This window comes from Pyrgilauda ruficollis, unplaced genomic scaffold (assembly GCF_017590135.1).
Source record: "Pyrgilauda ruficollis isolate IOZ18807 unplaced genomic scaffold, ASM1759013v1 scaffold2, whole genome shotgun sequence".
NCBI lineage: Eukaryota > Metazoa > Chordata > Aves > Passeriformes > Passeridae > Pyrgilauda > Pyrgilauda ruficollis.
In genome coordinates, this window is record NW_024519206.1 from 20,402,706 (window position 1) to 20,424,599 (window position 21,894).

Sequence of the window (21,894 nt, forward strand, 5' to 3'; positions counted from 1 at the left end):
GGGTGCGCCTGCAGCGGTTCCTCACGGACACAGAAAATACGGGATAACCCGATGCGGGAAAACCCCGACAGAAGGAATGCCTGCCCTATTGCTGAGGGGATGGGAGTAATTTAGCCAAATGCTTGCGTGCGCTTCACGTCGCCTTTTGTTCTACAGAAAAAAAACACCAAGTAGGCGAAGAACCAGGCGTGAGCTCTGCAGTCCCGAGGGGAATGCAAGAGCTGCTCTCCTGCAGTTACACAAAACCAGTTAGGTTGGAAAAGACCTCTGAGATCATGGAGTCCAACCTGTGACCGAACACCACCCGGCCACTAGACCATGGCACTGAGAGCCACGTCCAGTCTTTCCTTAAACACCTCCAGGGACGGTGACTCCACCACCTCCTTTGACACATTCCAGTGTCTAATCACCCCTTCTGAGAAGAAACTCCTCCTGTTGTCCAACCTAAACCTCTCCTGGCACAGCTTAGACTATGTCCTGCAATAGTCTCGATGTACACATACATTTACACATTTATTTTTTCTGACACCAAGGTAGTTGGTGTCAAAATGCACCTGATACAGGGACATGGAACCTCGGAGCAAAAATGTCCATTGCTGCCAGTGTTCGAGGACAAAGGGAGATTAACTGCTAGGGATTGGTGTTATTTGCATGCAATCTATTATATTTACAGCCAGAAAAGGTTAAAAAGAGAACTGTCGAGGTTTAGGAACTATCTGTAGTTCAGTGAAGCTTTAAATCAAGTTAACATTCTCACAGCCCTTGGGGGATTTTCATAATTTCTGTAACGTGAAGTGTATTTTTCACTTCCTAGTAGAAGCCAATCAGTTATGTAAGCAAATTGGCTGGACAATTATGCAAATGAAAAAATAAATTTAATTGATTCAACAGAAAAGCATGCTGTTTGTTTCACCTGGAATTTATTTTAACTTGTTGAGGAATAAAATAAATTGAGAAATGTCGTCAGCAAGTGCCAGTGCCAGATACCAGCTCCACTGCTTAGGGTACACATTTTCAAACAGAACACCTGCATCCTGCCCCAGCTCAGGAATTAATTCTTGCTTTTTATCTAAGTCTCAACATTTATTGTGCTGGTGGGAGTACTACTGTGGCTTTATCTGGTCACGATATTCCCTATCCATACCCAGAACACATCCCACTAGGTCAGCAAATGCTGCACAGATTTCTAAATGTAAAGCTTGTTTTATACCAGATAAAATTATCATCTGAAAAAGTTTGTATTTTGACGTCTTGAGCCCTAACAGAGAATTTTAAACATTCTTCCTTCTAAGTTGCTACAAGTGGCAATTGGAACTGTTTTCTCCATTCTCATTTCTGTTTTGGTCCTTGGTCTGTGGAAGGTCAAAAAATAGCATCAGCTTCTCCAGTCCTATCACATGCAATGGTCCAGAACTCTGAGACAAGCACGTCAGTATCATTCAGATACTACACATCATTCTAGTAATTAAAAAAAAAAAAAAAGTTATGCAGGAGTTTAGACTCAAAAATATAGAACTGGATTTGCAAAAAAAAACCCCTCTCCAATAAAACCACAAAGGTGCAAGATACATCTGGAGAACGCAAAAGGACAAGAAATGTGCATAATTGCTTTTACTGTGGCTAAAGTTTATTACGCTGAGAAGTATGACATTGAGACTTTAGTAATTAAACTTCTACTACTACAGCAGAGATATTTAATTTTACTATTTCTCCTCAAGCGAAACTCTTACTAACATCCATTTGAATTCTTCAGTGAACTGAGCACAGCCTGTAACCCTGGCTGTAGCCTCCACTTCCAGTTAAAGCTGGAAGCTGGCCATCTCCACAGCTGGGAGTTTCAGCCCAATTTATTCATGAGCATTTGTTACATTGTGGGCTCTGGTATGATGAAGAACTGCATAGTCTGACTGATTTCACACGTTCTTAACCTCCTCATGTGGCGTATCATTCTCCAGGCTCTTGCAGTGGCTACAAGATATTAAACTCTCCACCTCTACTTTGCTGCTTACCTATCTTGCTGCATCTAAGAGTGTTCATTACAGGAATCTGAATGTAATTAAAAAACTTAATGACAATACAGACTCAGATAATTTGAAAGCTTTATATAAATATTAAAAAAAACATTTATTAACAACTTAACAACTCCTCCAAAGTGCTCCCCCTTCCTCCCCCATTGCTCTTTATAAAACACCATAAAACCATCAAGGTCCTACTTCCAGCTTCTCACCTCTGTCCTGCATTTTGAAACTCTCAAAATTATCAATATTTTGAAATAAAACTGTGGTAAGTCTTCCACATTATTCTGTTTTAGTTATAAGAAACTGTCCACACCCAACAAAAATAATTTTTCCAAGAGCATAGTGTGTAATCAGTGAAAACTGAAGAAAGATTTTCACAGAGGGAATTTCTCATGCATCTAGCAACATACTGAAGGAGCACAGTGTTGTCTACTCCAAGCTACTGAGCACAGCACAGGAAGGTTTTATTTGCACATTTTTCCATCTCTCTCTCTCTGTAAACAGGTAAACATACATTTTATTTCCTATGAAAAAATGATACCAAATATGTTGTTTAATGTCAAACAGAAGTTCTTTCAGCTTAACTTATACTGGGAGAAAGCAAAAATATGGATATTGTCTACTGAGTGGTCCTCAGTAGGCTTTGCAAAACTGCATTGCCTCTGCTGTACTTAACATTATCCTTCAGGATACTTTTTCCATCTTTCCGGGTTCATTTCCATTCCACAGTGGAGTTTTGTCCTGTTTGGCCCATGGAATTTCTCTAACCAAAATACTGAGAATGTTACTGAGAATGTTACTCTGGCCTTCTGATACACATCAAAATGATGAGATTTGCATTGTATTTCACGTCGACCCAGACAGAACAAAAAAGTGAAATACAAGATTTAACAGCAAAGTTGTTTCAATTGCCTACTGGTTTATCATGGTGATAAACAGAGAAACACTATATTGACACAAACACTAGAAGCCTCAGTTGTAACAAAACTTCTGAGCAATGATGTGGGGAGCTTGCTTTGCTTGTTAATATAAAACATAACTGAGATTACATCCTATCAGCTGAAGATGATACTCAGGAGATGGAGCCAAAACATTGCAAATATTTTACACAGCTCCAAGTTAAGCTTGAAGGTCAATGATTAACCTTTGTCTGAAAAAGAAAACATTTGGAGTTTTGTTCTGGGGAAGATCTAAGTGAAAATTCAAGGCTGCTTATGGATGAAAAAATTCTACTGTCTCTAGAACATCACAAGTTTTGTAGCCATACAGATTACAAAGAGAACTTTGTCCTTCTGTGTCTGTCAAACACACTATTAGCCACATCGGATACCACTCACAGAAATGTGGGATTTAGCTGAGGTTCAGATAGCCTCTGTCTAATTCCAAGGGAGATTAAGCCACAAAGGATCTTATAAGAAGTAATTAGCTAAAATGACTTTGTTTCTTACTACCAGTTTTAGTTTGCTGGAACCTTTCAAAATTGCTCTTTACACTAATGCTGGAGTGCCTGCAAGAGCATCATTTAGATGCCTCACCTGAAACCTGATTACTTCTTACCCAGTCTTTCAGCTACTGGGAAGCAAAATCAGCAGAATCCAGTTAGATTTGACCAGGTGGATACCCTTACAAATGGCAGAGCCATGTTCATGAATGTGAAGGGGCAGAACCCAGAGTTTGTTTGGACCAGTGCCAACTGCACTCTAAGACTGAGGTGAATGGCTCCTACAGAAATGCCATCTGGTACCACTGGTCCACCACTGGTACCACTGGTACCACATCTACCATTTTTTACAAGGCAGGCAGATGATCCCTACAGAAGAATGATACCCTGTGAAAAAACAAGAGCCTCTATCTTAGCATTTTTCTGTACAGGTGGCACAGGAGTCTTGGTGGTCATCAGATTCAATCCTCTCTCTTCCAGTAGCAACTCCTTAACAGACTGGATGAGAAGGGGCATTGAAAAAGTTCAGGACCTGGCCCTCAGGAGGTCAGGAATCCAACTGACAATCAGATTCATGACATCAGATCAATGGCATAAACCGCAAGACTGGAATGGCAACCTCCCCCAAAGAGAAAAACCCCTGACACCTAAACTCTCCACACAACCATCCAGTACTAAGGTCATGATGGCTTTCATGATTTAGAGCTGCAAAGGACATGTGAAATAATGCTGCAGCAACTGAGAATAGACTTATGCTACACCAAAGGAGAGACATTTTTCAAACACTGAGGTCCTGTGCTCCCATCTTAATCTCACTTATGATGGAACAGCCTAAAAACTCATGAACTTCTATACCCAAAAGAGCTGAAGTGTTCAGAACAAAAGGCTTTAGAGGGGATGGAGAGCAGGACCAAAAGAGCTGTATTATTGGCAAATTTGTGAAGGTTGGTGCTGAAGATCTAAACTAACACTACAAAAGTGGTCAGCTCAGTAAGTATCAACTTTGACAGAGGCTGTATTGTTTTGTCATGAGAGGTTTTCTGGTATGAAATATTTGGTTCTTCTTACTCAGGCTGCAGAATGTGACTTATGCAACTCATGCTTTGAATGTGATTCAGAATTTTCAAGTGGAAAAAAAAAAGCAGAAATCCTGAAGAACTAGGAATGATGAAACAAGCTTGCTAGAAATCTCCATCTCCATCTCATCATGCAGTTGGCAGAACCTAAAAAATGGGCAAACCTACCTCTTTCTAAGAGCACAATCAAGGGATAATGCAAGTTTTCCTTTTCAGTGGAAGTATCCATATATACAAATGTGAAACCATACACAAGCTATTATCTATATCAAATAAATATCTAATATTTAATTAGATATCTAATATCCAATATCTAATTAATATATTAAATATCTAATTAAATTATCAACTAAACCTTCAGCTGTGAGCAACGTGTAGGCTCTCAGTTCTGTGAAGAAAGGTATCCTAAATCAGGCATGTCTCAAGTGATTTTGAAGTTACTTTATTCTCAGTGCTTTTTATTGGGCTTTTGGAGCAAAGAAATTAAGATCTAAGGTGCAAACAGGTGGGAGAGTGACCTCGCAAGTTATTGTGAGGCAGACAAAAGGAAATAGGTATTACAACTGCAGACTATGAATGAATGAATATGGAAAATGTCTCACTCAAGAACAGCAGATGCACTCAACCAATGCACTTACCTACACTTTTATCTATGCTTATACTACACTTGTATGATTACCTCCTGGGAGAAATAAGCTAAATGCTAATTCTTTGTAAGAATGGAGAATGTAGGTTTTGAGGCTGCAGCTTCCTCATTATCTGGTGATGCCATTGCAAAACATCTATATAAGTCAGTGTGATGGTTAGGAAAAAAATTGCTCTTTCTGTGCAACTATCTACAGTATCATCAATACAGTATGTAAAACCACAACTTGAGTTTGAAATCTTGTGTAAATCAGTAAGGCACAGTCTGAACACAGCAGAAACTATTTAGTAACTACTGGAACAGCCAGACCTTCTCAGCCCATTTCATATTCTCCTGAAGCCATTTTAGAGCAGATGAATGCTCCACTCTGTAAACTTCTTCCATATTAACATTCATTGTCAAATGCTTAAGAAAGAGCTTTGGATCAGATAAATGAGCTGCCTGGATCAGCCTCTCCACTGCCTCGTGATAGGCATTGTTATTCTGAACTGTGTCTTCAGATCTGTAAGGGAATTTTAACAAATATAAAATTAGGTACCATATAGGCCTATGTGTCACTTGTCTAACACTTTGTACTGGCAGGAAAATTACAAAAACATTAAAATAATCAGTGTATTTTTCACTGATTAAGTATTATGCTAATTTCTAGACAGATTATATTACTGTTCTGAAGAATTAAAAAGTTATAGAAAGAGTATTTTTAACATCTTTAATGGTAATGAAAAGTAGTAAGCTTTAATACCAGTGCAAAGTAGCTCTGCAATATTCACAGCACATTTCATGAAAAAATGTCTCTGGACTGGAAGATTCAGTAAAGGAATACAAACCATTTAATGAACTGGATATAGCAAGAATTCATGTACATGCTTGAATCCAGAAGGTTTACTCAATTTTGGCATACAATTACTTTTGGAACAAGGCTGTGCCTAAGTGACACGCCTACGTTTTTGCAAGAGCAGAACTTACTATTTAAGAAAACAAACAGACATACAGAAGCATACACATGGGAACACTAGATAAAAATCTTCTCACTTATCCAAGGAACAAAAAGAAGAGATGTATTCTTTGGGAAGGATAAGGAAAACAAGATCCATTACTTACACAATCACATGAATAAATACAATCAAAATGGTACATATCTGACAACAAACCTTTTCAGTATTATTTGAAGAGTCTGAGTAGTAGTCCTGGAACTTTGAATGTCACTGGCATTTGAAACAAGAAATATTTCAATGGCCAACAGCATCTCAACTTCAGACAGGTAAGAGGGAATCTTCACGAGTTTGTGATATAAATTTCCCTGCAGCTCTGGGTAGCAACCCAGTGATAAAGCATCTGAGAGTAAATGCAGAAAATGAGGAATTAGGATTACCAATACTAAACACAGATCTGTCTTCTTCTGTGTGACTAAATGTGGAAAAACCCCAACCCCAAAGCCTTAATGGATCTTACTACTTCACCTATGAAATGGCCTGATTGGAGAACACAGCACACAGCATTCACATGTAATATTCACAGTTGTAAATGTTGGGATTTTTTTTTTTCAATGAGTTTTATCAGTTATGATTAAAAAGCTCTATCAGAAATCTGGAGACAGCAAGTCTGTGATAACACAAGTACAATGTAGGCAGGTCAGACAGAAGCTCTTAATCATGGTCAAAGTGAGAGAACATTTGAGCAGCATCTCTCGCTTTGTTCCCCTCTCTTCTGACAACTGATCCCAGCAACCCAACATATACAGCATTTCAAGAGGGAAAAAAAAAGAGATGAGGAAAAAATCTAATTCCAATGTTAACAAACCCAAGTATCCATCCCAGAAAGGATGGTCCCTTAAAGCAGTCTGCTAACCTCAATGATTCCAAGACAGAATGTAACAGTAATAATGTGACCGTATGGAGAGACCCTCTGCAGAGTGGTACACCCAGTATTATCTCAGCTCAGAAATGGGGAGTCGAAAACAATTACAGACTATTAGCTTTTAGTTGAAATGAATTTTCTTATAATTAGGATAAAATAATTAGCCAGACTTCTCAAATCTTAAATATTAATAATTTTACCACCACAGAGATGCTGGTACACTTCTAGAGAGAAGTACAAGGAAATCTAATTTGCCTAGATGAAAATGTGAAGATGATACACTTTTCAACCATTTCAGAGTTCACATACTTGAAATTCTGGAATGGAATGTAAAAAATTAATTTTATCACAATTACATTTATTTCGTGCCAGGTAGTATGCACTGATTCTTATTTTCAACTCATCATTTCCTAATAAGTATTTTTGGTTACAAATAAATTCCTGAGAGTGACACAGAAAGTACTGTTTTTCTTCTTACTCATACTGAAACGTTATTAGCACATTATCTAAAGAATGTTAGGGTAGGATATTGTTTAAGAAGCAACTTACTTTTGTAATAGGTCCTAGCGTTGGACCATAAAGAACTTCTTCCCAAAGCTGTGATTAATCCTCTAAGTAAAACAAAATCAATAGCAATTTTTTTGGAAAGCATGAAGTCTACTGCAGAAGATGAGACCGCAAGGTTCTTGTTCTCAAAACAGGCATTTATCAGCTTGTTAAAAAGGCAACTGTATTGAGAAGCATCTATAGTATCTGAAATGAAATTAAAAAGATTAACTACTGAATTAATGAAAACGCAAATCTAGTTGAAGGGTCATTTCTCAATCAGTACCTAAATCAGAACTCTTGCCCATATCAGCAAGATGGAACAAGGTTGTGATAACATGAATGCTTTGTTAATCAAAAGACTTTTCATACAGTAATTCATTCACATTGTGAAGGACAAGTGTTAAGGTTCAAGTAACAATTTGCTACCAAAACCAATAGAATCACATAAAAATACATTCACTTGCTCCAGCTTATAAATATAATCTTCATCGGATCTCTCAGATTTAAGATTTCCACCAATAAAAACCCCCTTGGTTTTCTGCTTCTACTCTTACTCTGAACTGTCACATTTTTGGCAGGACGGAGCAGCCTTGTTGTATTTACCTCATAATTCAAAGAACTAGATCCTTTCAGTATTCTCTAAAGTACATGGTCTTCCAACCAATCTCTCCTAACATACCTAAAAGTGGCAGTAGACTGAGACCTACACACAGGAATCAGCAGAGGTTTCCTCAGTGGAGCCTAAGTAAGTACATATCTCATTCTGAAGTACTCATCCAAAATCTGTCAGATAAATTAAGTCTGAAAGAGCACTTGGTTCTTAACATGCTATGTAAGAGACACTTAAGTTAGCCAACTCAGTTAAAGAAAAAAATCCCCACCTCATTCACCTGAAATTAAGATAAAATAAAATTAAAATATTCCTATTTTATCTCACTATATAGATTTGTAAAAATTTAATGAGTCTTTCCTGTTGCCCTGTGTAGTTACTGAGCAAAAGAGGACGGGTGTGCATGCACATCCAAGTGTGTATGCACAAGTGCAGCAAGAGCTGCAGAGCACAACACATATTTAACTGACACTATACTCTTCGGAAAACAGAAACAGGCTTGTATAAACCCATCTCCCATCTTACTTCAACAAATTTTAGCTAGAAAACACTACAAGAACAGCACAGAATCATCTGTTAAATTTTTAGCTCTTTACACAGTATCGTTTTCTTTACTTACCAGAATGTTTCTGCAAACCTGGTAAGTTCTGCAGAACTTCAAATGCCTGCCTGTACAAACTCTTCCTCAAGTATTTGTGCGCTATTGCACATAACAGATTATGTCGGTTGAGGATGTCCATTTTATCACAGGGCCACAATGGTGCATTTGTGATCCACTCTGAATCTGTGGCAAACAACAGTGCAGTGTTATTTCTAGGAACTGGAACTTCTGGTTGTTGAGACTGTGGCATTAAGAATGTACTGTAAACTGCATCATGACACAAACTTCAGAACTGCACAGGAAGTGCAGCTTGACTTATTAATAATTTGTTCCTCATGACCAATACTCCTTAGACTGATTCTCTGAACTGTTATATTGTAAATCACCCCTTTTGTGAAATTTCACTGCAGTAAAATGGACTGTCAGTGGCATATATAGATATGTGTGTATCTGTGTACAGCTATAAAACTGAACAGCAAATGTACATCCTCAATATCACTTTACAGCATACACTCTATTCTTTTTACTTCTGAATTTCTTCTTTTTTCAGCACATCAGAGTTCCAAAAAGCCATACACAATAATTGCAGAAATATGGTACTGTTCTAAAGCAATTATATTAAATGAGGATACTGTGAGGTGCAAAGGAACATTGCATTGACCCAAGCCAGAAATTTGACACTGAATGTCCCCTGATTGGAAGGAAAACAACACTCTCAGCATGGGACAGCGTCATTATCCAAGCTGCACTCCTACCTCATTACGGCAGATTTTTAGGTAGAATGGTGTTGATTGTAGAATACTGTAAAAACATCTGAAAAAATTAGTTGTAATATTTCTTACACATATAAAGAAGAATATTAACCGGTAAGATGATCACCTTTCTTTTGTTGCCTCAGTATTACTGACTATATTTAGTAACACACACCAGCTTGTAACTTTTATCTGAAATCTGTCATAGAAGTGAACTGTTCAAATTTAAGTCAAAATTTTAAGACAGGCTTACCTCTCAATACCCTTGTTGCTGCATCCAAATTTCCAGAATAAAGAAAGATTTCTGTGGCTTTATTAACAATCTGACATCTGGATGCTGATCTCCCTGTACCTACAAGTCCTTTCAATAGTGTAAAATCTATCTGTAGCTCATGCAGTTTATCCAAAACCTTCCTTCCCTGGTATAAGAGGGAGAGGGAAAGAGGGAAGGTCAGAGAAAGCAATGGTATCAGTGAACACAGAGTATAATTACATAAAATAGAACAGATTTAATTTGGTGACAGATTTATATGTATCGATGCTGTTATCTGCTCCAAACTGAGTCAGGGGTGAAGTCCAGTAGAATTTCAAATGAAGAGTTTTTTACCATGTAGACAAAAAACCTCTACCAATCTATTGTCGAAGAGTTCCCAACACACTATTGCCCATAACATTATTTCTACTACATAATGCTCAATACAGTATTTTTAATATACTTTGTAATTCATTTGTATGTGATTACTTTGGTTTATTAATATTTTAAATTTGGATTTCATTCAGTACTACACAATCTACAACATTCTAAAAGATCAATACAGAGAATTTTCATTTTGCAGCAGAGACGTAATTGTTAAACTGAAATAATTACTCCAGCATAAGTCAAAGAAAACTGATGATTGTAAGCAGCAGGACAAAAAACAGGAAGAAGTTGGGTCTGTCTGGCCAACATTGTAACAACCAACAACTTTATCATCAGATTCCAGATTGGTATTTAGACTGGTTTTCTACAGAAACTTCATCTTAACAACTTTTTGGCTGTTACATCTGTTTTATGAACTTTCTTTACCTCTTACCAAGAAATTCTCTTCAGGACCAGCAGCATACATATTTTACCCCCAAGAGCCACCAAAGCCCTGCAATAAAGGGGTTTGATGTTCTTGAAGGAAAAATTATATGAAAACCACATTTAGAGTTTCAAGTAGTCCAACATATTCATAAAGCACAGGGCATGTTCTAAAGCCAAAATTAATTTGGGCAGAGATGGAAGAGGAAATTCATTACTATCTTACTTTCTGGACTACCTTTTGGGCAAGTAGATACTAGCCCATCAGCCCAGGATTAGGGATTTATCTGATATATATAATGCAGTGAAACAGGTAGAGAGAGGTAAGAATGACAGCTTCCTGAAGCAGAGATAAATTTGGGATCTGCCAGTTCTGATAAAAATCATTCAGAGCAGAGCCTCATTCACACTCTAATATGGTCAGCACAGGTTGTCTACAAAGCTGTTTGAGGATCTTCGCCAGTAATCTCTTGAGAAGTAGGTTTGATACCTAACACAACACTCAAATAAATAAAGATCTTTTGCTCTAGGCATAAAAGAAATCATGGTATTGTAAGAAGCATCTCCTTTTAGTAACTCACGTTGTACAAGATTAACACTACATGTGCTTCTCACATCTTGGACCTCTGAAATTAGGACATGAAGATGAATCTCCTTGAAATATCAGGGGTTGTGCAATCCAAGATAAGGCTCTCGGTTAAAATGGATTGGAAAACAGCTAAAATGTCTGAAGGCACACAAACACTATATGCTGAAGAAGACAGCCAAAACCCAAGCCAAACTAGACTCTTCAGTGGGCATGTGAGCACTACCACTCCTCAATGCCAAGAATTTAGATTCTCTCTTCTGTGGTCAGGAGTATCTTAACTGTTCTAACTGCTAAGTTTTGTGGAACAAAAATGCCCAGAGTTGAGCAGTATTACTCAAGTGCAAAGACCCTCTCTCCTTCCCTTTAAACAGTACCACACTGTGCTGCAGCTTGAAAGTGACCTGCTGAAGACCATTCAACTCATGAAGCCAATACTGCAAAATTACTGGTTCATCAGAACAGGTATCCTGTCTCTAGACTAAGCACCTCTACCATATATCTCCTGGGACTTCGCTTGACCGTGGAAACAGACTGAGCTGTGCACAGGTTTTTTACGTAACAGAATTCCTGAAGGTCATCCCCTAGAGACAACCATACAAAAGGCAATTTAATTCCTCAGTGCAAACCAGAAAGGGTTTCCTGATGGTAATTCTCAAAGAAAAGCCAACCCAAAACTTCAAGAGACAAAAGGGGATTGAGAGCATTTCCTTCTGTTCATAAAAATGCATGCTAGGAATCATCTTGTAGGGAATGACTAACATCCCAGTACAGCATAATTATTAGCTGAAGGGATCAGACCCAAGTTCAGAATGGGATCACTGACCAAAACACAGTCTAAAATCACTGGGTGTTTATATTACTTCTTATGCTATCACTTTTCATGTTGTTTTCTATAAGAGATCAAGTTTGCACGGTTCCTTCCAGGAAGAGAAAGACATTTAAAAAGAAATTTAACACTGAAATGGATCTTACTGCAGTGAAATTATGACCAATATTACCTGAGGTGTAAGGAATGCAAAACACCCAGTCAAAAGTCTAGTCTCTTAGTCTCGGCCCTGTGTAATGTTTGATAGCAAAGATATGATTGTAAAGGTATTTCTCTGTAACATCAGAGTTTTACAAGATTCACAGAACTTAGAAACCTAGATTCAGTGGAAGAAAAGCACTTCGAGAGTTCTGGGGAACAGGCAGTTCACCGACTGCAGATGTGCTATACTGCTTTTCTGTGTTCCTGGCCTTATCCATTCTATTTGAGGTCAGAGGCAGAAGCACCATGCAGGAAATTGCCCAAACTTCTCTAAATATCACTTCAGTTGGGAGGTCTCAGAATGCAACATGACTGCCAGGCAGAAGAAAGTAATGTTTCTGGGAAATAATCCCATCAGCACCTCACCCCAGAATCTCAGGAAAATCTGCCTCAGTTCAGATTCAACATCAGCTCAGAAAAATCACAAAATGAACACAAGCAATCATTTTCTATGTTGTAAGACCAGGTTATGATAGGCTTCTTAGAAGACTACTGCTCAGAAAGGCACAATAAAATGCTTTGGTCCAGCTGGAGAGTTAGGAAGTACTAAGATGGCAGGGAGGCAGGTAGCACACCCAGTCATTCCACTAGAGGAACTAGAGTTTAATATCCAGAAGAGAAATTACTAATTCTTTTTCTCTTTTTCTTCCAGTCAGGTTCCTGTAGCACTGCATACCTTTATCCACTGCAGTAATTTGTGATATGAATACATTACGCTTATCCCAGTCCTTCCAATGAAAAGTCTGTCTGCTTTGTTATGCTGTGAATTTTTCATTACTGGAAAGAAAAAGAATAAGGTTTATTTGTTTATTTATTTAATATGTAAATGCAGTTTTAAAGAAATCACACATTTCAAAAACACAGCAATTGTGAAAATACATTTTCTGAAATATTTGCCATTGAAAGCAGCAACTTCCTAAGTCTTAACATCAGAAGTAGGGTAAATAACTATAGTTTATTCAGACAATATTTCATATTGGTCTAAGTCATCCATAAAATGCTTGGACATGTAATGGCATAATTTAGTAACATCATTATTTGTAAAGTAAGCTTTACATTTTCTAGCACCACAAAGAAATTCTGGTAATTGCAGAACAGCGTAATTACAACCTCTTTGGAATTGTTAGAATTTTTGAGCAGTGGTCTAAAGTAGGGTGTGAGTATAACAATCCATTCAGCTGTGTGAAGGAAATATTTATTTGTACTATTAGAAAATAAAAATAAGTAAAATACTTTAAAAAACAGTGTTTGTTTAATATTTATCTCGTATTTGTAATTCCTGTTTTTGTGTACGGTTTATAGAGAATTTAATATATTGGTGTAGTAGCACATGTATATAACACATAAATAAATAAATTGTGGGTCACTGCTCAAAAATCTTTACTGATGGAGATGCCTATCAGTTGGGAGACCACTGCTTTAGGAAAGATAGACTAAGTTCCAAGCTCCAACAAAATCTTCTCCCTGTGAAACAATTGGAAGCTTTTTATGATATGAAAGTGTGTGGTCAGAAAGGACACGTCACATATCTGGAATAAATACTCATTATGTTTTGGTAGATAATACAGGTTGAAAAATATCTAAGGAATCCTTTGCAAAACAATTTAATATTCCACTGACACTTCACCAAGCCTCAGTAATCTGCAAACTCATTAGGAAGGATGACACAGATATGCAAATGAAGGGGCATGGGAAGGAGAGGCAAGAAAACCTGCCAGAACTATTAAAACATTGGGTTCTCGAGCACCCAGCCCTTGCAGAAACCATTGATTCTTTGGAGAATAAAATAATCCTAAAAATCCAACTTACTAAAAAAAAAAGGTACAAATTATATACAGGATGTAACCTGCTCTATGTGTTTTAAAACACGTAAGTATATACATCCTTACAGCAGTAAAGCTTATTTGTGCTATTAACATAATGTAATATTTTCATGTGACACTTTACATGAGAATACTTAAATACATTTGCCATTGTTCTGAGCATAGGCCATTTTAATTCAAAGATTATGAATTCTGGGTTCTCTCTTTGATTTCACAAAACTCTACTGTTCCTCCTTCAGAATCTTCCTCAAGTGTAAGTATTTTATTTCTACTGGAATATAGCTTGTACTGAACATTACAGCTGACTGTATTTACACCTCAAAAGATTCAAAATATTGTAACATAAAATTAACTAATAATAGAAAACCTATATTAGTTCATTTTTAATCTCTTTTCTACAAAAAGCCTTCTTGCATCTTAATTTTACCTATATCAGCAAAATCACAAAAAGGGACTCCTGGTCTGTCTGCCTCAGAATCTTTGGTTAAAATTTCAGCAATAGATAAAAACAATTTCTGAAGATCCTCAAAATGTTCACATCCAGTTCTTGCATTAAGATACAAAGCTCCCAACTTAGTCCAATCCCTTTTTTCCTTGCAATGCTGTAAAGGAGGCAAAGGACAAATATAAGCAAACCTGCTTCCAGAAAACCAAACATAAAATACAGTGAAATTTGAGATCTGTACCTGGGATAGACTTAAAGGAGAAAAAAAAAATGCAGTTGAAATGCTACTGCCAAGAACCTTCATGGTCATATGGCAGTTACATGTTGCCAAACTTGCATGGACTGCTAATTACTTCTATCCCTCAAGAAATTAAATTCCTTTTTTCATGTCATGACCCCAATTGAGAAAGCTCATAACTTATTCATCCTATTTAGGAACTGGCATTTATTCAGTACTTTTTTCCCATGATGCATGCTGAATTTATGGATTTATTTTCTCTATGAATTAGTCTTTTGCTTGCCAGATCACTTGATAACGTTGGTGTTAAAGGAGTAAAAAAATCAGTACTGTTTCTTCCCTTTTTATACTTCAATCTCTGGATCTACACAGTATGTGTGAGAATATGCAAACTATATTATAATTATGCATAATGAGTAATCTGACCTTGAATACAAAAGACACAAGTGTCCAAATAAAGAATGTTTTACAATATTTTCTTATTCTTTAAAATACTGCTCAATGTTGTCGATTGCTTTTACATTTGTCTGTTTTTATACCAGATATGAATTCTATCTGCTAAATAATGTATTAAATATTTTTTTTTGGTGAGGAATGATGTACCACTACCAGTTACAAGCACAACAAATGTAAACCAGAGGAAATAATTGCTTAAAGTTACAAAATCTTTGAATTTGATGCAAAACAAAGATAAAAACTACAAGTATGTAAATCAAAATACTGACATTACAGAAAGGTCAAAGACAGTTTTCTCCTGCATATTAACCCTTCCCAAACATGGCTTTGCATAAGCTCACTGTACTTGATAATAAAGCCCACTAATTAAAAAATGTATAGAAATTGCTATTTCATGTAGGTTTAAAAGAAGTCATGAAGAACACACATACTGTACCTGAATTTCAGCCACTGCCAAGTTGAAGTCAAAAATCCATGTCTTTTCAAAATATCTTTCCTTAATTCTTCCATATGAAAAAAAAAGAATACTTGAATTTTAACACATCCTATTGAACAACAAATTATCACATACGAACATTAAACAGATGTGATTTTTGATCCTATTTGCTTCACATTACACAAACTGCACATTGAAAAGCTCATTTAAAATCTTGCCAAGGGAAGTTATTGCATGTATTAAACAAATAATTGAGCAAAGCTATTTTCACAGATGCTGCATATTTGGCTTCCACTAAGAATCAAAGGTATGTTCATGAATCACAAATTTAGTTTGTCAACTTGTGTGTGTATATGATGCAGATGATACAAAAATTAAAAAGGATCACAATCTTGTCCAAGAGATGGGGAAGTATTAGCAGTTTTTGAACAGATTTGACATTTTGTGCAGCATATCCCAGCAGTACTCAAAAAATTATCCTCCTCCCTAGCAGTGCTGGCACAAATGTTTATGTAGTCACACTGTAAAGAAAACTAGAAAACCACAGATTAGAACTAATCCTAGAAGGGTTGATTATTGCAGAAGTACCATTTGCTTAAGTGGGTAAACGATATATTAGTATTATAAATTACATATTAAACTACGATGTTTCTAATTTGGCTAGCTATATAAACTTCTATCACAGCTGGCAGCAAATTGTACAATGATGACTGATATGGAAAAAACTAGTAATTGTGGTCAGAAGCTAAATTTTGATTTAACAATGCTTGATCTTTAAAACACAGTAGATTGACTGCACTTTAAAATACATTTAGGCATAATATGGTAGTATTTTCACCGAACACATCTTTTAAAGATTCCACATAAATTTATAAAAATAGATGCTGAAGAAAGAGCTAAGCAGCTATAATTAGAGAATAGCTCCTTAAAGACATACCTGGATTTCATTTTTATAACAGTACTCATTTCCCAACTGGAAACTTGCAATTGGCGAAGTACCTTAATAATGTAGTCAAAATGTTCTAACTCAAGGAACATACCAGCATCAATGAGCTGTAATATCAAACAAGGTAAGAAAAGTAAGCATATTAAAAGTTTTGATGACTTAATGCATCTTCAGAGGTAAGTGGCAACCAACATTGGGAAAAACACATCGCAGTGAATCTCAGTCAAAAATTAAGGAATAAATGAAAATCGATACCACGTATTCAGCTACTCACAATAACACTGTCAATATCATTTCAGCATTGGTTTTTAAACTGATATGCTTGAGTTTTCAAACAAGCAGTGTATTTCAGAAATTCCAACAAGCAGCAGTAGTACAAATGAAACTCATACCTTACAGAAGGTACTGATTAATGTAGGCACAGCATTTCTTATATTCAAAGAAGCCACATGGTCAAAAACTTTCAGAAGAACATCTATAGCTGGCTAACAGAGACAGAAAAAGCACATTCAGTTTTGCAACTCCTTTCAATTAGAAAGTGCAGAGATTTTGTAATAGGATATTCTGAATTACTCCCCTCACCCAAGATTTAAGTACCAGAGTAAAAACAAACCTAAATAATAAATGGCATAGTACTCAAAAAACGAAAATTGTAAAACTAAGATTTAAAAAATATTACAAAGTCACCTACCAATGTCTTGATTTGTACAATTACATTCAATATCTGAAATACTTCCTGCAGCAAGCAGTTGTTGAGCAATGAAACAAGAAGATTGTTCAGCACTTCAGAAGCAAAATCCACGCCAGGAGTAACTTCTTTGTAATACTGCACAAATATCTGGACTGAAAAAGCAATTAAATTGAATTTTACTTTGGGGTTAACTGATGCTGACGATTTAAACAAGTTATTTCCTTACATTTTAGACACAGTGTAACAATGCTTAATTGTCCAAGATATTGTGGAACAGGGATAGGAGAAAAACAGGTGGAAGGATCCAGTTTGAATACAGTGTTAACCTTACCAGAACCAGACTGACTATTCTGAAATATGTTGTATCATTGTGCTGAGCACTGTAAGCCCTGTAGGTTCCCAGAAAGTTTAGCTGATTTGGTGCAGCACAAGAAGAATGCACAACCCCAGGTTAGATTTGGTACATGCATCAAGGCAGTAAGACCTTCCCAGACAGGAAGCTCTAGAAGTGCTCTGTTACAGTGGATGGTCTTACAACCTGTTCCAGTGCCATCCTTCCTTGACAAACATGTACTGTGGCCTGCTGGAATCCAGTGTTACCCACATTAAAGCACTCATGCGTTCAGCACAGGAACACTGCAGCGCAGCACACGGTGCAACTGAATTCCCCGTTGTCATTCTGCTACACTCTAAGAAGCTTTCAAAAACTTAAAGACTGCTCAGGACAGGTATAAAAGGAATCACTGTCCAGAGTAAAAACAAAACAAAAGCCCTTTCTGACTGAACTCAAAAGCTCAGATGGACCTGAATGAACTGCAGTCCTTAAAATGTGTTAATCATAATCGTTTACATATATGGTGTAAGGACTAAACTAAAGCTGTTGGGGGTGGGTGCAGTAGCAACACTTAATTTCTAGAGCTTCCATTCTCAAGTTCTTGGGTTTTTGATGTTTGGCCAGGGTGTTCAAAAGCACCTTAATAAAATTTGGGTTCTGTTAAGCCTCCTACCTGCTTTATTTACATATTTCTACTCCCAAGTCTAGTTACAGTCAGGTATGTTCATTTTATGTGGAAGATAAGATTTTAAGATTTCTAAGAACCTCCTGAGCTAAGTGCTTATCTAAATTTCTAGCCTTACTGGGAAACAGAACCACTAAAATGCAGGGATTGAATGTATTCTTTAATTTTAAGAACTTTTTATTCACTGATGAAGTGGCAACCATTTCTCTTTCAACAGCCTATTTAATTTGCTTTAAATAAGCTAAGTAACAAAGATACATCAACAGCTACTACTATACCATACCTGCACGTTTTAGGAGGCCTGATTCTTTGATACTAATGTATGTCCTAAGAATTGCCATGCAAATCTGTAAAAAAAAGAAAAAAATACAGAGTAAAATGTAACTTCAGTTTATGCTGAACAAAAGAACTACTCACAAGCATGAGTTCTATTATATAATGAGCTTTACATTGCTTCCATGTAAGCCATACATACTAATAAACGATAAAAGAAGGTAATGGGGCCTGTAGGCAAAGGCTCTGTCGAAAGGCCAACAAATCAAACAGAAAAATAATGCAGATGCCATGTTTCGAAAAAGAGGCTGCTGGGACCACAAATGTTTGCATGTGTACATATATACTCATAGCAAGTAAAAAAGAAGAAAAAAAACAATTTGAAAATGCAGTTACTTCAGAATTAGTATAAATGTGGCAGACTGTACACAAAGAAAGGGAAGCAAAAATGTGGAAGTGAAACATGGTGAGTAAAAAATTCACCAATGTACCAACTAAGAAATCAAATAACCATCCAGAAATGAAGCTGGTAACACTGACTGGTACAAAGAATCATCATAAGGAACAGAACAAAAAGCTCAGAACTAACTTGATTTAATGAGCCATTTCACTACAGACTGAATTAACTAAAAAAAAAAAAGAAATCCACACCTAGATATTTTAATGTTATTTAGAATCGGAACATTCTTGTCTTAACATCTTAAGCTGTCAGCTTTGTGAAACTTACACATTTTGCTCCATCTCTGCAGATGAAGAAATAAAGACTACTGGCATTATATCTTAGAATTCCAAGTGAGGGAACCCCCCCCCCCCAACACTTCCTTTTAGGAATCCCCTGTCACTTCTAGAACATCTACAGTCTTTCTGCACAACAATGTAAATTGGTCATATTTATATACTATTTTGTGAAATAGTTAAAGATCAAGAGAAAGAAAATGCCCTAAATTAGTAGTCATGGTAATACATAACTGAAACAGGTTTATTTTTACATGCTACTTCAAAATGACACAGGATTCACTTATGAAGTTCATTATGCAAATGAATTATCATCAAAGCAGAAGATACTGGTTTATGGCCAAGACATCTTATTTTAAAGCCATTAACCATAAGCAGGTTAATGCCAAAGAATTAAGCCAAAGAATACAAAAATTACACATCTAAGTATAAATAAAGCTTATTGTTTTTATTTGGAAGCAGCATTGCAATTCTGAGCTATATTCCAAGATATATCTTTCATAAAATCATATAAAATTTTTGATTATTAATATACCTGAAGTGTCACTTGGGAACAGGTTAACTCAATCCAAATCTATACTCCCAGGTGGCTAAGGGCATTTCCAAAATAAACTTTAGCTTACAGTACAGAAATTAGTTTGCTTTCTCATGGAATCCATTTTTCTCCTTCTTTGGACTGACTCCCCAAAAAAGCCAAGATGCATCTGGAGCTCTGACTGTTCCAAGTATTAGTGAATAGCTTGGACAACCACTTGTAGTAGTATGCAATCATGGGACATGCTGTATTACATTAACAAAAGAAACTAAATGTGTTATTCATTTTCACCTTCTAGAAGGCTTCAGTTGATTTAGTTGTTCCAACTTTGAAAGGTGTAACTGCACCCACAAACTATGCAAAAATGTCAGAATCTTTAAATTTTGAGTTAGCTGTAATAGATTTTGAATGAAGGTACATGAAAGAGATTATTCCTATTTTCAAAAGGCAGTATAAATCACACTATTCTGTCATCTATCAGTTGATTCCATGACTCATTTAACATGACAATTTAATAAAACCATAATAAAGGCCTCTGTATTTTATACAACCAACCAAGCAACCAACTCTCCAGTAAAAACATGATCCTACTACAACAACACAGAGGTGCTTATTCAGAAGAACAAGCACAGGAATTCACTAAATACTTCAGCATCTCCCAGTCAGTGCCCACTCCATTGTTTAATAAGGGAGAAACCCATATACTGCAGCCTTTATCTCAGTGAGACCAAAACCAGGATCCTCACAGGAAGTTTCATGTAAGCTGTGGAAACTTTGAGATGCACAATTCCTATTCAATGTAGCTGAAACTGATCAAAAAGTTCAAAGGTTATTTAGTGATGGTTAGAGACAGTAATAAAAGGATAATGTAGAATCACATTTCTTTAGGAAGCCACATTAAAAAAACAAAACCAAACTCCACCACAACAGAAGCATATATCCAAGGCCCTGAAGTTGTAAGACAACACTATTGAAGGAAGAAATCATCCTATTTTATATTCTTTTTCTTTCCAGTTAGGAGGTTCCTAGGATCAACAGAAAGGAGAGTATGAAGTCACAGAAAGTAAAAATTTCTTCAATTGATAGCAGACAAAGAAAATTAATGAGTAAAGTTCACAAAGCTAAAATAAAATCACAAAGAGAAATACAGTTGCATAACAACATGTTCTGAAACCACTTATCCACAAAATGATTGCCTGTGCCACACTCTGAAGTGTCATTTGAGCAAAACAGTTTACTGTATTAAGCTCACTGTGTCTCGCCCTTTCACTGAGGACCACGGAGAAGAGTCCAGCATCACCTCCTTTACCCTCTTCTCCATCACTGATATATATTGTTAAGACCCACCCTTCCTTTAAATACTCTGGCAAGTATTTGAAACAGTCTTTTGTTTACTTTATCTAATACAAAACAGATTTCACGGCTTGAAAACAAAAGGCATCTTTAAAAAAAAAAACCAAAAAAACAAAAAATTGATAACTTGTACAACTTACTGAGCTCAAGAGTATGCTGATTTTCAAAACATAGGACGTTTTTATGAATTCAAGCACTGCTGTGTTGTGTGATCAACTACAACTGTAAAGTGTTAAATACTAGGAAGTTATGCCTTAAGCATCAACCAGTTACTTAATGAAAAAGAAAAAATTATCATTATGAGGAAAGGTATTTCTCTTCAAAGACTCTGGTAACTATTATCACTGAGAACACTAAGCTCTAAGCATCAGTCTGCATAACAGCTCTCCTGAAGAGATTTATTCCTCCCGCATAAGATTAGATGCCTTTATAGCTTCTTTACCTGTTCTTCTTTTATGTACTTTGGTGCCACCATGAGGTGCTTGGCCTATTATAATTTTTAAATGGACAGGGCTAAAAACATAAATACATACACAAACAAAACTCAGGTATACTTTTAGACTACCAAGAAAATTTGTCTAGGTTTGGTGGGTAGAAGTGTTAAAGTCTGCTGGAATGCTGTACAACAAGTAAAATCAAATTGAATGGATTTTTAATAGTCTTAGGCAAACAATTATTTAATGTGCCTGTAATATAATGAAGTACAAACCACAGT

At 36.3% G+C, this 21,894-nt stretch overlaps 1 protein-coding gene across 1 annotated transcript in view; it reads right to left on the minus strand.

The window, feature by feature from the left end:
• Positions 1–5,472: 5,472 nt before the first annotated feature.
• The window catches only part of TOPAZ1 (testis and ovary specific PAZ domain containing 1), a 36,362-nt gene continuing 19,940 nt past the window's right edge, over positions 5,473–21,894 (minus strand). The window contains exons 9-20 of the mRNA XM_041466708.1: positions 18,567–18,630; positions 17,265–17,416; positions 16,966–17,058; positions 16,565–16,680; positions 15,628–15,694; positions 14,480–14,654; positions 12,906–13,006; positions 9,804–9,969; positions 8,817–8,981; positions 7,588–7,791; positions 6,333–6,516; positions 5,473–5,683 (exon numbers count right to left, since the gene is read on the minus strand). Coding sequence (XP_041322642.1) covers positions 5,473–5,683; positions 6,333–6,516; positions 7,588–7,791; positions 8,817–8,981; positions 9,804–9,969; positions 12,906–13,006; positions 14,480–14,654; positions 15,628–15,694; positions 16,565–16,680; positions 16,966–17,058; positions 17,265–17,416; positions 18,567–18,630 — 1,698 coding nt within the window. The remainder of the gene's footprint in view (positions 5,684–6,332; positions 6,517–7,587; positions 7,792–8,816; positions 8,982–9,803; positions 9,970–12,905; positions 13,007–14,479; positions 14,655–15,627; positions 15,695–16,564; positions 16,681–16,965; positions 17,059–17,264; positions 17,417–18,566; positions 18,631–21,894) is intronic.